This window comes from Gymnogyps californianus, chromosome 5 (assembly GCF_018139145.2).
Source record: "Gymnogyps californianus isolate 813 chromosome 5, ASM1813914v2, whole genome shotgun sequence".
Taxonomy (NCBI): Eukaryota; Metazoa; Chordata; class Aves; order Accipitriformes; family Cathartidae; genus Gymnogyps; species Gymnogyps californianus.
Genome location: NC_059475.1, coordinates 52,054,492 through 52,070,737, shown reverse-complemented (window position 1 = coordinate 52,070,737; position 16,246 = coordinate 52,054,492). Strand labels below are relative to the sequence as shown.

The following is a 16,246-nucleotide window of genomic DNA, read 5'->3' as shown; positions in this document are numbered from 1 at the left end:
CCCGTTCATGCAGTAGATTAGGGGCAGATTCTCTGTATATGGTTTAACTCTACTCCAGTGGAAGTATTTCCGGAGTTTAAGCTTCCTGGGAGCAGAATGAGATCCAATGCCTCCTTGAAAGCATAGCAGTGATGAAAGCTGAAAGATGAATAATGATTTTGTTGTTTCAGACTCTCTGCGTTTCACTAGGAACATTTTGTGAAAGACGAAACCTTTATCAAAGAGATGCACAGATCTTTTTGCATTGTTTTCTTGAGCTGAGTTTCTCAGACATAAATGTCTCTCGGCACTTGCACAGAAAAGGTGTAAATTACATTTCACACTTCTGCCTACGAATTGGGAACCCTGTAACCTGTCTGTACTGTTGGTTAAAGAAGCATTAGAAAAGAGGAGTCTGGACTGTAAGGTGTTAGTCCAGACTGGCACTGATTGATGATATGGCTTAGAGTAAATTATCTTACCTCCACACCTTGAATCTTCAATCTAAAATATAAATACCTCACCTCAAAGTATGGTTTTGAAATGTAATTAAAGCTTGTAAGACATAAATGTATCTTTGGAATAAAAGCACTGCGTATTTTCCAGTAAATAATCCACAACCCTTCAAAAGTACCAACATGTGAAAATCATTCCTTGGATAATAAGTAGCCATCTTCATACAGCCTGCACGAAGGCAGGGAAAGTGTCTGGGTAGCAGGGACAATGTATTAGTAGTTCATATACATAGATTTTTTAAAAATAATTAGCATCATTTTGGGAAGGATGGGTATTGATGCTTTAAATACTAAGTAGAGATGCGTGAGCAATAGAGGTCAGTCTTACAGTGGTACATTGATTATGTGGATAACTAGAAATTAATAACATCAACCACTGGATTATTTTGATCCTGCTTTTCATTTTAGGTTTAGAATGCTACAGAAACTAATTTACCAGCAAGTCGTGGTGGGTTGGTTTTTTTCGTTATGGTTCCAGATGTTTACTGAAAGGATACACTGCATCACCCAGTGTCCTTCTTCAGTTGATCCCTTGCATACAACCTGTCTGTTTGTCTGTCTGCATAACTTAACTAGTGATATAGTGGTATTGCTGCATTGTAATTCAGAGAGTTCTGGGAAACAAAAATCAGTAGCAATAACACTGCTGTTGCAAGCTGAAATAGTTACTGAATTCTGAGTGGTGATTTCAATATACAGAGCTGTGGTGTACTTCAGAGAAAAGTTAAGGCCCCTTTTGGCACGAATAGTCCTATTGAAGCCTTTCAATGAGTGGTGGCACACTGAACAGACCAGACATAATCGAAGTGAATTTCATAGGCAGGAATAGGTACCAAGTTGTCTCTTTGGGGATATTTTCAGAGGACAGCAAACTTCTGCTTTTTCGTTTTTTAAAACAGTTGTTAATTCCTGAAGGGAAGATGTGGAGAGTGTGTGTGTTGAGGTGGGGATGTTTTTAAATGTGAAGCTTTCAAGGAGAGCATTCCTGAATAGCACACAGTGACTTACAAACCTGCAAAGGGTCAAGGAAGATGGAGGATGGGTTTGAGTGGGGATGTCAATATGTAGAAAGTCTAAGCTATGAGACTTGGCAGTGTATTTGATATATATAGGAGTGCAGGAAAAAAGGAAACTCTGAGAAGGTAAAGAAGGAAAGACATGAGATAATATTTTTAGAGAAGTGATGGGGAAGTGAACAGGATTTTTTAAAGAAGCAATGGGAGTTGTCAATAAGGCAGAAAGCAAGAGCAGGAGAGGAGAAAGGATACGATAAGCATCAGCCGACTCTGCCAACAGAACAGGATAATTAGGTAACCATGGAAAGAAGAGTTTGGGCATTAAGGAGCCTGTTGCTCTCTTTTTGCAGTAGAACTGTCAGTGTGTTTGCTTTGAAGTTTTATATGTATATATATTTAGGCAACATCCATAGCTAACTGACATGTGGCTCTGTGTGTATGCATAAATGTTTCATTTCAATATAAAACTATGGTTTGTGTCAGAGTAAAGAGAAAATTCCCAGATCTTTTTTGGTCAAAACTCCTGGTTCATTTCTTTTAATGGGACTTTGTAAATGTAGAGAAACTTTACTGTGTAGTGCAATACAAAATCTGTCCTGCTTGAAAGCCTGTTGGAAAAACCATGCCCATTAGAAATTATGTCTTTTTATCGATCTTTTGATATTTAGCAGGTTTATCTGTTGCTTTGAGTTTACCTCTTATCTGTGCATTTTAGTTTAGCCATATCCTTAAGCAGACTACTTTTCTTTTATGACACTGGTATTTTGGCCATCTTAAGGTCATGCTGTTGAAACAAATATAATAAGAAATTCAGATTTTGGAGTTCTTAGCAAGATAACATTCCTCTACAGTACCTACAAACCCAAACATCAGAGCATTGAAAGCCTGATAGTGTCCCCTGAGTGAAACGTATTTGATCGATCTCTCATAATCTAGTGCTGGAGGAAAAAGTACACAAAGTAGTGAAGTATAAATAGCAAAAAGCAATTTTTAAATTATTTTGGTCATTGAAAGCTGACCCTAGTTGTTATAAAGTAGGTTCTGTCATTTTAGCCATTTGAGGCTGTACTTAAGCACCTAAATATAAATGACCTATTCTTCAGAGGTGCTCAAAAGCAAGGGTAGATATAACACAGTGGCAGGATTTGATTTAGGGGGGTGATGTGCTCTGACCAGCAGGAGAAAGAAGATTATTTTCCCAGAACTAATCTGTGTGGTCTAGAGTGAAGCAAGGTGAGCATCAGGATAGCAGGAAGGGAGGTGTGGATCTGGCTTGGTGTTGATAGGAAGTTGAAATGTATCTCAGCAGCTTAGAAATAATGTACTTCTAAGCCTATATTTCTCTGCCTCAGAATGCACTAATATTTTTGGGTGTGAGCATTTGAAGTTGGGCATGTAAAGTGTATGTGTTGATTCTTAGGCTGAATGATTTTTCTAGTCTCCCTGTAATTTCTTTAAAAATATAATTCTGTAGGTGTATATAAAGTGATATGGTTTACATTTATCTTATATGTATTTATATAATATCATCCACAGTAATGATCATCATTCCCTTTTTGGACATTCCCCATCAGGGGAAGTTACAGTATGAATAATGACTTATAGTAAAGAAAAAGTGAACGTACTGGCTAGCTGTGGACGTCAAAGAAGCAAGTTCGCGTTGAGGCTGTTGGAGGTTACTGTTCCCACCTGAAGGAACATAATAGCTGCGCAAACAAATGGCATTACGCATAAGTCCCTGGTACGTGCCTAGGATAAGAACTGTGTTCAGTAGTCCTGCATCCCACAGTGGAGGAGGAAGATGCTGAGGACCTGCTAAGGACAGACTCTTCCTTTGGTGGTGCCTTGGTAGTGCTTCCTCTGCTATTCCTTCAGCTGGGGGGTTGGCTGCCCTAGGCTAAGCAGCGCACAGAAACATGCCTGGATAGAAGAGAAGTACTCAGTTGTAGGTTAAAATCTTGTTGACCAGAGCTGCAGTTTTTGATACACAGCCAAGTTAAAAGGCCCCAGTGAAATCTCTCATCTGTAGTGGCCAGTACCTACGCAGTTTGGTGTCAGTGGCATCAGTGCGCCGCGTTGGATGGGGGAGGCTTGGCTGTGACCCAGCCGTGTGCTGGAGGTGCATGACTGCTGTCAGGCTGGGTGACAGAGGTCGTCGGTGGCAAGAGAGAAGGGCTAATTAGTGGTGTGGAGCTAATGCCTTTTTAGCCTCTTCTCTTTCCCTTCCTGGTAAATCCACATTTGTAGTTAATATTTTATTTTGCAGGAGACAGAAGCCAAGAGATTGCTGCTCAGAAAGCTGGGATGATGAAAAGCTATGACCTATGTTCTTGCAGTGAAGTGCTTATATTCTGTTTATCCATAAAGGGTCGTTGTTTCTTATTGTAGATGAAATAGTTACATCTGTGTTACTAATAGTTAACATCATAGCTGGTTTTGACTCTAAGCACATGCATTCCCAGCAGAACGGTGATTACAAAATAAAAGTGATTCGGTTGTACAAGGAATGATCTGCAGTAACTAGGTCAGGCAGTGGCTTCCACAAGCCGTGTTACCATTAGTTGCTGTTAAAAGTTTTGCCATGAAAATAGCATTGGAAACGGCATGGCATTCACAAGAGTTGAGGCTGAGATGTTCAAGGTAAGCAGTGTACTACACGAGCCTCTAATGTTTTCTCAATTCATTGAAAAGCTTAAGTTCCACATTTTGCTCCTATGTTTTTCTAACTTCTTCTTTAAAAGAAAAAAATGTTCTTTTTTTGGTTTTGTTTTGTTTTGTTTTTTAGTTTCTCCGGGAGTGATACAAAATGGAGCTCGAGTTCTGAGTAGAGGAATATTTCCTGGAGCCAGGCCATTGCCAATCAACCCTATAGGAAGCATGGCTGTTGCAGTAAGGTAAGAGTGGCTCGTTGTGGGATCTTTATGAAATAAATCAGTATTTTGCAGAGAATGTAGAAGTATATGTGAGCTCTGGTCAACAGATACTTTGCTGCTTGCTAATACTTCTGAGGTTCTAAATGAAATAAAACTGCCACCTAAAATTCTTGGGTTATCATTCTTTGCAAGATAGTCATGGCGTATCTGTCTGTTGCACACTGGTTTGTAAAAGGCAGTTTTAATTTCACTAGCAAATTGCAGGCAGTTTATGATGAGAACCTCCTACAGTGACCTGTTTTTCTAAGTGTAAATGCTTTTTTCTGCTCTTCCCTCCCTCCCTTTTCCTAAAGACCTTTTCCTGGATTAAATACCGGTGAGAAGAATATCAATAATATTAAAGCAAATTCTGAAAGATATCTAAACATATAGCTGTCGTTTTGTTATTAACTTAGGTCTTTGTGAGGCAGTTTCTTTCACTACAGTTTTTACTTCAAGGTTATACTGAAACATTCAAGGGTAAAATGTTGTTTGAAGATACTCGACTTTTTCAGAAAGCAGGGCAGTAAGAGACATCTAGTGATGGCAGTAAGAACTGTGTTTCAGTGGTTTGCTTTACTTAAAGCGGAGATGGTTTATTGGTGGAAGAACAATTTGCCTCAGGTGTAGCTCCATTTTCAGTCAGTCACAACAGAGATTAATTTGGTCAAGTGTGCTGCCAGTGCCCTTCTCTTTCAGAACTCTCGGTATCTGCAAAAGCTATTTCAGCTCAGGCAGTTGGGTATTCTGGGTGGGGTTCCATAATTAGCGCTGACCCTGCTTTGCTGGGCTGTTCAATTATGGACCCTCTGATCACAGTAAATGACTGCAAGGCAGTGAAATAAAGTATCTTGATAGTTACTTATTCTGTTACTATTTACTTGGGATTTTTTTCCCATTTGCTCTTTATATTTTTTATTCCTTTTCAGAATCAGTGTCTAGCCCTTTGGATGCAGTATTTCCATCCAATAAATGGGGGGGGGGGGGGGGGGGGGGGGGGGGGGGGGGGGGGGGGAGAGAGAACCTATGACATTCATATACTCTTGACGCTTAAAATGCATAGAGGGGAAGACGCTAATTGGAATAAAATCCATATTTTTTGATGGGCAACTTTTTCAGCTCTTTTTCACATTTGCTACGCTGAAGGGATGCAACCCTGAGGGTCATCCTCCCGAAGTCTGCAGAGTTCCTCTCCATCTCGCTTTACCACAGTCTGGCCTTGCTGGCAGTGGAGGTCAACTGTCTTCAGTAGCTTTGCCACTGGCTTTAGCCAGGACTTGTATTCTGCTCCAGTGGGGATTGCAGAGCTGTGGGACTACTGGATCATTAATTATATATAATTTTTATGAGGTGTCCAAGCTAAATGGAGGACATAGTGGTCTGAATATTCTCTCTTGGGTTTATCTGCATTTTCTGCTTAGACCCTGGTTCATAATCAGGGTTGACTTAAGGAGGAGATAGAACTGTTTTTCCTTCCAGGCCACTTGAAAACTTCCTTCTGTGTAGACATCCTCAAATTGCTATGCTGTAAGGCTGTATATAGTTAAATTTTATGCGTTTTCTGAGGACTACTTCTCATGCTTTTTTCCCAGCAGGTAGAACAGGATCTTTACCAACTACCTGCTAATGTAGATTTGGGAAATGAGGGATTTTACCGCCCCCTTGCTTATGTTCTTTTTGCTCTGTTTCAGAGAAAAGCATTATAATTAGTTAATGCAGACATTTCTAATTCTTTTTGTTCTCTTCTCCAGCCTTAGGCAGTATTAGAAATAGCTTGCTATGAATATATTCCTGGTCTGCATGATGTCTGCTCTTATTTAAGGGCTTCTGCAATATCCCCTCTTCTAATTCTTGAAAAGTGGGGGGGAGGCGGGGAGAAGAGGCTTTGAAAGCTTTTGAGAAGTTAGGGGACTGTCTGCAATAGAGCAAGTTCAGCAGACAGTTTTGTCTTGTTTCTCTCAGGGAGAATAAGATTCAGAATTTCTTTAGGAAGAAGGTCAGTCTGGATGCACGATGCCTCTCAGAACATCATCTGGTCCTCTCAAAACTGGATACTTCTGTTATCAGTTACTGTAAAAATGACACCCTGTTCTTGGTGCTTACCACTCTCCTCAGATACACAGGGCTAAATAGGACCTGTCGTGTCAAACTTTCATGGCATCTCATAAGAATAACTTCTGCTTATCATGTGCAGCAGGGGGAATTTACCACAGTATCCGTGTGGCCTTCTTCTGTTGCAGTTAAGAGTTAGGGGTACTGCTCACATGGAGCCGTCATTTCTGCATAGAGGGAGATGCTCTAGTCAGGCTGGCAGGGGATGTTTTTAGACGTGTTCAGGTGCAGGAAGGTTGATTTCCCCTTCCAGCTTTCCCCAGGAGGAGGGAGGTCTGCTGGGCAGCCACATGAGGTGGTGCAGTCTCCTGTTACGGTTATCTGCAGAAATTATGTGCCTCTGCCTATGTATTGAGAAGCCAGACAGCTTCTTTCCAAGAAGTTTTTACTCAATTGTATATTTTCTTGAGAAGAGTTCCTTTGGTGCTCTAAATGAAAGGCCTAAAACCACCTAAAAAAGATGTTTTTCATCATCCATATAGGGGACCTCTAGTATTTTCTTGGTAGTGGATCCTTGCATAATAAATTAAACCTCTTAACTGGTTTTCTTTAGTTACCATATGTAGGAGTTCTGTAGGTTCTTCTGTAAGGTGCTGGTCTTCTGCTGGCACTTCCTTGCTGTCTGAGCTGTTTATTTCGTTTTGTGTTTATTTCCTCAGTATCTTAAGGGTCTTTGGTTTTGTTGTCCCCCAAACTGCGTGCAAATAACTTGCAGGATGTTGTCCTATTGTGCAGACTGCCATTAGTGTCAAAACAGAGTAACAAAAAGTTTGGTCTTGGGTTAAATCTGCAGCTGGAATTAGGTGGAGTGTTTTGACTAATCTGTTTTTCAGAAAGGAGGCCAAAACCTCCTTGGACTAAGATGCTGAAATCTGTGATTTCTGATGTGTTAGCTCCCATCAGTTGGAAAGTTTACTGTGCTATTCTTCTTCAACAGTGTGACTGAATGTATTAGTGTTATTTTGTTCCTGCACAAGGTATCGATGTGTTGCTGTTCCCATGTAATTACATGTAATTATTTTTTATATATAAAATAAAGCACGATTGAATTAAGTAGTTTGTATTAAAAAAACCTAGTGAAAAGTATTTAACAAACACGACAAATCCACCACTTCCCATGAATAAAGAATACCAATTGAGGAGAGCATCATTATGTTGTAGTGCATTTGGCTTAAATTGCACAAATAGGCCATTTGTTCCTAACTAATCTACAAATGGAAAAGGCATCCCACACTATTTTTACTTCGAAAATCATCCTCTGGTGTTAAATCTCCACAGCAGAGCATAATCGGATGTGTTTTGACAGTAGCCTTTTATTTACTTTATTCACACCACTTTTAGCTTGTTTACCATCCATATTTTTCATGTTGTGGCTGACAAGTCTAAGACCCACCCGAAGACAGCAGGGGAAAATAACGCTTCAAAGCTGCACAGCGTGTAGCATGTCTCTAACATGAGATCCATCATACATATTTTTGGCAGACCATATCCCCATGCAGTTCCCTGAGAGAATCTAAAAGCAAATGCAGTGATAGTCTGGATATGTAGAAAATACTGACTTACAAAGGTATTAAATGAAAGCAAGCAAAGCCAGTAGTGCCTTAGATGCAGCAAGGAGTTGGTTGTGCTTTGAAGGTGAGCTCTTGCTCTTACTATGTACATCCATTGGAAAATACCTTTGAAATGTTTACTTAGGAGGACTTCTGTGTCCACTTTAGTAGGCATAGTCTCTATCAAAGTGGCCAGTGCATCTGCCAACGTGCATCTTGGCAAGGTGCAAGAAGCTCTATCATATATAATCACTTTCCACATGAGTAAGGTGTTACCAGTTACACCAACCCTGTGGAAGAGCACAAGCTTGGAAGCTGATATAAAATTAGAGCTGTTTGAACTACGGTTTCAGTACATTCAGCAGACAGCCTCCACCATGATGTTTGTAATTTTCTGCAGTTATCCATAGTGCATGAGTGGTTTGTGTCTATGTCCACGTCCTGCCACAGTGCAGTAGACCTACTGAGCCTAGGCCTCATCCGCCTGATGTGGGCAAATCCACTGAGGTGAGGTTGATGGGATTTCACTCCACAGAGAATCTCACCAGCTTTGTGGCATACGCCTTGTAATTTGGTCCAGGTTATTCTGCAAAAGATGTTTTACAAAATATCCTTGGTAATTTTTATGTATTAGGCCTCTTTTTCTTTTCCTCTGCCCGAAATGTTCACTGCTACAAAGGCTGCTGAACAGCGTTCAGATGGGAATCCAGGGTTTATGAAGCTCTGGTCTTCAGTGCATTTTGTACTGTGTAGGCCATGCTTCCCCATTTTTTTGGCCAGATTAAGGTGCTGTTAGTCCTAGCCAACAGGGCTTAATGGCCTGTTCAGTGGTCTCTTCTGATGGGAAGGCCAAATGAAAACCCCATCCCATAACACTAGCCAGCAAATGCATGTGAGGTGGAGGTGAAGAAGAGGGAAGAAGAGTTCGCAGCCATCTTGGTGGGAAACCTTAAGGAGCGAGTAAAACCTTTAGGATTTGGGAAGAGCTAAGCAGAGCCAGTCCCAGTAAAGATGCTTTGGCTGGATTTGCCATTCCCTTTGTTTGTCAATGTGTCAGAAATGTCAGGATGGAGGATAGCATAGACCTCATTGCTTAACTGCCTTTTTTAGATCATATTTCCCCAGAATGAATCCAAGCTATTGTTTCAGGCTGGTTGAAAACTTAGGCAAAACTTCTTTATATGCCACTTATGCCTAGGTAATAGGTTAAATTACTTTTGGTAGTGTTTGTTAGAAGCGCTTTGGTTTTTTAAATTATTGCAGATTAAAAATAAAAATTAATGGGAAATTACTTGGGTTTTTTCCCTATTTTTTCAGTTCTCCTTTCTCACCAAACATTTGTAGCTTCGCAGGGAATTTCACAATTATCTGTAAATTGCCAACACAAGCTTCCCGGGGAATTTTCCTAAGTAAAAAATTTTCCATTCAAGTTTCCAAGACAAAATGTTCCCTCTTCCTGGGGAAAGCAAGTGCATCCACAGTGGCAGAGCTACTGCTCTTCCCTTATTTTGAAAAAAAGAAAATTAAAAATACCCAAAACAACAAAACACCCCAAAATGCGACACTAACAAACCTTACCTACTTCATCATGAGTAGATTTAAAAATACCTGTTCTTCTTCTGCTATTAATGCCACAGTTCCTTGTGCAGCTCCTGATCATTGGGGTGTGACAAGAATGAGTTTTGTGGCTAACTTTATTCGAAGATGGAAGATTGCTATTTATTATTATTTTCACTTTAAATTTATGGGGCAATTACTAGATTATTCCTCAGGCCTAGCTTTCAGTATGGTGACTTTATTTCTCATGCTGGCTTTATTTTTGCTTATTTTTTTCCTCCCTTGAAGCAGCCATTCGAGCAGTGATTAAATAAAGCAAACATAAGTAACGTGCAGCATAGATGCCAAAGCATAAGTAAAATTATATACTTACATTATCTGTGAATGATTATTTTTGCTTAGGTAAAGGAACTGGAAGGTGCTTCCTTTTATAAATTCTTAATTGTATATTCTTAATGTTCTTGCTTATTACTGGCATGATCAGCTTAACAAACCCCAAATCGTCCTTTTTGCATTGCATTCTTCTTCCCACCTGTAACAGGATGAGTTATCCTTGGGAGCTGAAGGAATCCTTTAGTAACTAAAGGACAAAAATACTGGCTGACTTGATTATTCTTTTTTGCAAAATGCAGAGGGCTGCTTTTGTCTTAACTTCAGATCTGCTGTTGATACTGACAAAGTGCTCTTTCTGCTGTCAGTTCATGACTCGCATTTACTGTGGTCCTTTGCATACAATTATGCTCTGAAGTACCTTTGTAAGAGCTTCTATCAATAGTGTGACCGACTTGTTGTTGACTTCTAACTCAATAACCCCTGATAGAATCTCATCATACAGCAAGTGAGCACCACTTACTTTTCATATGCTTGCTCATCCTCCTGTCTGCTGGTATGTAGTGGTTTTAAGTAACAGTTCAACTACCTGTAGCTAAAAGTTCTGACTGTCCTGAATTTCCCTTTGAAATTATGTTACCTATACAGTAAAAAAGAGTGTTATTTTTTTAGCAAACCTGGAACCTGTCAAAATCCACAAACCCCACTTACCTGTGCTGCTTTCTTTGTGTCTTTTAACTGAGTGTTTCCAATTACATACCAAAACTGTTACCTGTGGGTATACAATATCTGTCATCCAGAAGGATCAGAGATAGATAAGGTGATATTTAAACTCCACATAGGTTTGCTTTGTTCATCAAAGGAATATACCTGTCTCTGGTGTGGAATACAGCAAGTCTTTTTCAGCAAAACTTTTCGCCATTTTGCAAACAGAATGTGATTATCAATCTCTTTTTTAAAGCTAGTAGAGAAATTTAAGGGAGATGTATCTGCCCTTGGTAAAATGACTGAGACTTACTTTCATCTCATCCTGAGGAAGACCCCTTTGAAAGACAGAGGCACTAACACTGTGCAAAGGACATTGTTTCCTTACTGACTTGAGATCCAGCTGCTGCGAGTCCCATCTGGCTCCTGATGATATTAGTAGCATAACACCTATCCATTAACAATGGGAATGGAGTTGGGCTTTCAAAAGTCCAAACTTACCTCTGCAGTGGTTGAGGGTTGTGTCATTGTGCTACAGCCAAACTGAAATATTTGAAGAAGAATCTGTGCATGGTACTTTTATCTGTACAACTATGGTTAAGATCCCTTAAGCAAATAAAATAGTCCATGTCAGTAGGATGAAAAGCTCTAGAGACAGTCCCATGGACTTTCCTGAAAGGGCAAGCCACTGCTTTAAAACATGTGAAAATATGTCAGTTTCTGGAAATTTTGAAATAAAGTTCTGAACAAAAAAATGGGGAAAAATAAGGTATTACTTGAAATAAATTTCCCCTCACTGTTATAGTAAGCACAGAAGTCTTAAATACGTTTTCTTCCCCCTTGTAGTTTAAAAATAATCCAAACATCAGAGCAAGCGCTTGTTTTAAAGATCTATTATTGTTTCAGCAACAAAGTTAGAGTTACAGCCAGAACTGTGAGCAAAAATAGATTCAACTGGCCAAAGTCTGTCCCCTGAAACCCAGGGGAGTTCTGTCCACAGATGATCTAGGTTGAACTAAGTAGATCGCAGAGTCATTTCTTAGTGAGTATGTGACTGTTGTATAAGAGCAATATAAAGTTTTAGAATGTCTCAGAAGCTTGTGCAGAATATGAAGGGTTTAGATATTAGTTTATTCAACTCATTAATCTACTAATATCAATTATAAGCAATTCTTCATATCTTATGTTTGAGCCATTGCGTATCAAGATACAAATCAGATTAATTTACTTTCAGGGTATATGACTTTTGATCTTGTGAATATCCTAAAACACTCTGCCTGTGTAACTTTTTCATTTCTGCGAATATCCTTTGCTAATTCTCTCCTTGACATGCTTTCTCTTCCTTTTTTATTTCCCCAAGCAGAACTGGTTGGAAATCTTTCAAAATGTAAGTGACAACCAAAGATTTTTCTGAGATGCAAATGCTATCCATTTCCTGACCAGTTCCACCATAGATGCCTTTCTTCTGAAGTGTATTGGTATTTCCTTTCCTCCCCCTTTTTTTAAGTGATTTCTTTTTTACACCTGTCTGTGGACTTCTGTTTTTCTTTGTCATCATCCCTATTTGCAGTCACTCCTTGTGAGATGCTAACCCCATAGCAGTACACTTTCGCCCAGGACATTGCTTCTGTAATCCCCAGGCCTTTCATTCTATTTTTATGCTTTTTTGAAAGGATTGGGATCTGGAGTAAGTCCCATGGGCAGAGCTTTTGAATCCAAATTATAGACCCTTTATGTAAAAGCAAACACTAGAGATTCAAGAGCGGGGCAAATCAGGGGTGTCTTTTTGGCACATGGTTGCTCTGCTCCATGGAACTGTAGCTTTTCTTTTATTGATAGTCTCTCAGTACAAACTAACAAATAGGAGTAGATCTAATAACATGAAAATGGGCATCTTGATTTAAATCCCATCTGTTAGAAGCCTTGTTCACTAATAACCTAGTCAGTAGGAATCCCATTTGAGTTCCCACCTATTCTGTCCTGTGTTTGTTTCCTTGGAGCAAGAATTTATTGCTATTTTTTAATGGAAAATTAGTAGCATGTGATTTTTATTGAGCCACATTGCTCTGACTATTAGCTGCCTAGAAAAATAAGTAACTTTAATTTTATGCTAATTTATGATAATTTTTAACATCTTTAAATGTAAATTTACCCTAAAAATGAAGAATCTGTCACTTAAAATGCATCACATGCTTCCTTGTAATGACTGATCTTAAGGAGTTGGTTATAAATTCACCTTAGAACTAGTTTAGTATGGATGATTTCTTCTTTTAAGCATTTGGCATCCTCTAATGACAACCCCTGCAGTGGCAAACCATCACAGAGTAAATGCAGCTGGCTTGCTGCACAATCATGAATGACATTGCATTTAGTTATTAATAATTGAAGGAGCTTTGTGTATTCCTTCTGGGTTCTGTATATAATTTATGGATCATAAAGCTACTCGAAAATCTGGGGGAAAATAATTTTGTTGAGCAAAAGAGGTTGGCAAGAGGCTTTCTTTGCTAATAACTGGGCCTTCTATTATATACATTTCTTTGAAAATACTGCAAATAAGAACATTTGGAATGACTGATTAATTTGCTACCTTCTAGCATTGTTCTGTCACTGGTTCACAAAAGCCTGTTTCTTATTACAGCAAGCTCTACAGACAAGAGCATTTATATGAATAGGAACCGTGGAATTACATACTACTCTTATATTTTCCACGTTTCAGCCTTACCTTTCAGAATGGCTAATACTCTGCTGTTTCTTCTATAAAGAAACCAGACATGAGGTCCATTCCCTGAAACCTAAAGCACTTTCCCATTTTTTAAGTAGAAGAGCAGTAATACTCTGGACTTGCCACTGTGCCATTCCTCTTAAGAAATATCTATGTTCAGTGCATGCGTTTAAGAAAAGGTTTTAATCCAACGCTGCCGTGAGTGTGCAAAAGCACTCTAGTGATAGCATGAAGATGGCAAGAGTAGATTTTAAAGCAGTTTATCATGTGATAGTTTAAACAGTCTTGCTTGGTTGGTTGGGTTTTTTTAACTGATAGAGGGGTTCAAGGCTGGTGAGCTGGCGGGTGGCATTGATGATGCCTTTACTCAATGATGAGCATCCTCCTCTCCTTTTTTTCAGCAGGAATTAAGCACTGCACAGGGTCAGTTTCTTCTTTAACACACTTGCAAGCGTTGTATTCTGTATTGTGAAGTCAGTGGCAATGCTCTATACTTTCCAGTGCAGAAAGGTACACTGTTAGTTTTTAAATATATCATGCTGCAGTAGTTCCCACAGCACCGAGTGCCATAAAACCGAGGGGGAAAATGACAACTTCTAGAGCAAAACCAGATTTTTTTTTTTTTTACTGTTTGTTTTTTAAACACATTGTAATATTTTCTTGGCAGCTAGTGGCTTAAGATTGTATTGCTTTCAAGATTATTCATAAACTGATCACAATCAGAAATGTGACTGGACCTGGGTTTAAAACTTAGTTGCCTCTTCTGTTGGAAAGAGTCCTAAATGGAAGCTGTGCTACTTCCAGGTGAAACATCTCCTACCCTTGGAACACTAGAGTTGGAAAAGAGTCTTTGAGAGGAGGCAAAGAAGTACTCCAGAAAGCTAGTGTCTCTTCCCCACGGTTTTGGTAGTATCATTTTATATGGAAAAGGGGAGAGGATATTTATGGAACTCATCAGAGTTTATTTAATATCCAGTAGATAAAATAATGGGGTTTTTTTCTTTTTAATTTTTTTGGAAGTGTAAACTATTAGTTGAAACATAAATCAGGACTGATCAGACATCATTTATTTGTAACCATCCCCAACTTGCTCCTGCCTTTTGTGCTGTTACGGGTCTTTTGGCTTGTTTTATGTGTGGAGTCCAATCCACAAGCGATTTGAGTCAGGCTTTGAAACCAGCTTGCATGGACATTACTTTGATAGTCATAATTTTAGATTATCTGTCAGTTGGCTTTATCATCTTTTGCACTGAAGCAGGATCACATCTCTGTGGCTTCTAAGACTGCTTCAATTTGTTTTTACAGGAATGGAATAACAAACTGCCGGATGCGGACAGAAAGCGAACAGTCCTGTGGCTCTCCAGTTGTTAGCGGTGACCCAAAGGAGGATCACAACTACAGCAGTGCCAAATCTTCCAACCACAGGAGCACATCACCTGCTAGTGACTCCATTTCCTCTTCCTCTGCTGACGACCAGTATGAATTTGCAACTAAAGGTAGCCAAGACAGCAGTGAAGGAAGTGAAGTTAGCTTCCAGAGCCATGAGAGCCATAGTGAAACAGAAGAGGAGGACAAAAAGCAAAATCGGAAGGAGACCAAGGATTCTTTAGCTGACAGTGGGTATGCATCCCAGCACAAGAAAAGGCAACATTTAATGAAGGTGAAAAAAGTACCAAGTGACACACTGCCTCTTAAAAAGAGACGTACAGAAAAGCCCCCTGAGAGTGATGATGAGGAGATGAAAGAAGCAGCAGGATCGCTCCTGCATTTAGCAGGAATTCGATCCTGTTTGAACAACATCACCAATCGGACGGCAAAGGGGCAGAAAGAGCAAAAGGAAACCACAAAAAATTAGAACAAATCAATGATTTGTTTGAACTTACAAAGTTTTGTTTCAGCACGTCAGGTGAATTCTAATGATTTGTGGCAATATCAGCAATTTTTTCCTTTTTTGTTTTTATTTCTATTTGTTTTTGTTTTGTTTCTTTTTTCTTTTTTTTTCCTTTTTTTTTTTTTTTTGGACCCTTAAGATTTTTATTTTTAAAGGAGATTGAAGCCATAGAACTCATACTGACACTCAGCTAATTTACAAAAGCTTTTCATTACCTGAAGACAAAAAGTTAACAAAAAGCCAAAATCGCCATTGCTTTCTCCGGCTTGTCAAAAATGCATGGTTGAATACGCAGTGACATCAACATTAATGTGATGGGAGTAAAATTGGGCACTTGGAAATCCCTCTTATACTAGAAGAGCTGTGCATAATTTAGTAATCATTCAGGCCTGGCCCTTAAGAATTTTTTTTAATGGCCTTACGATTGGGTTAGAAGTGAATGTGAATAAAGAGATTTGGGGGAAAGAGGAGGCACGTGCTTCTCAACACCAAACCAAGAACCATCTAGTGGCACTTGGATACATTGTGCCATAAAAGTCTTTGGACAGCCACTGGTGGCAACTGCGCAAACCATATGCACTTTTAGTGCTTCACGTACTATATGTGGCTCATAATGTGAAGACTGATAACGTTAAGTTTGTGGAAATTTGAACTATGTATGCAATGGGTTTCAGTGAAATAATGAGAAGAAATGGGAGGGGGGGGTCACTGTTAGTAGCATCGTTAATCATCGAATTCTGTCTTCTATATTAAATTAAAAGAATGTTCAAAAAGCCATAAGCCCGAAGATTGGCACTGCGTGCAAAAAATAATAGTAATAGGGAAAAACAAGCTATGTCTTCTAAACTGCCTGAGTGAAAAGCAATCAAGTCTAAGAAATTACAGTAGATATTAAGGAAGGAAATACATCAGAATCTTTTTCTGTGGATCAAATCCTTGATCTAACTGGGGAAACAA

The 16,246-nt window shown here is 39.2% G+C and overlaps 1 protein-coding gene across 6 annotated transcripts in view; it reads left to right on the top strand.

The window, feature by feature from the left end:
• FOXN3 (forkhead box N3) overlaps window positions 1-15,331 on the top strand; it is a 211,789-nt gene extending 196,458 nt beyond the window's left edge. For all 6 annotated transcript variants that reach the window (XM_050898294.1, XM_050898293.1, XM_050898298.1 and 3 more), the window contains 2 exons: window positions 4,296-4,404; window positions 14,704-15,331. In XM_050898294.1, the coding sequence (XP_050754251.1) occupies window positions 4,296-4,404; window positions 14,704-15,253 (659 nt within the window). In that variant the 3' untranslated portion in view covers window positions 15,254-15,331. The remainder of the gene's footprint in view (window positions 1-4,295; window positions 4,405-14,703) is intronic.
• Window positions 15,332-16,246: the final 915 nt, after the last annotated feature.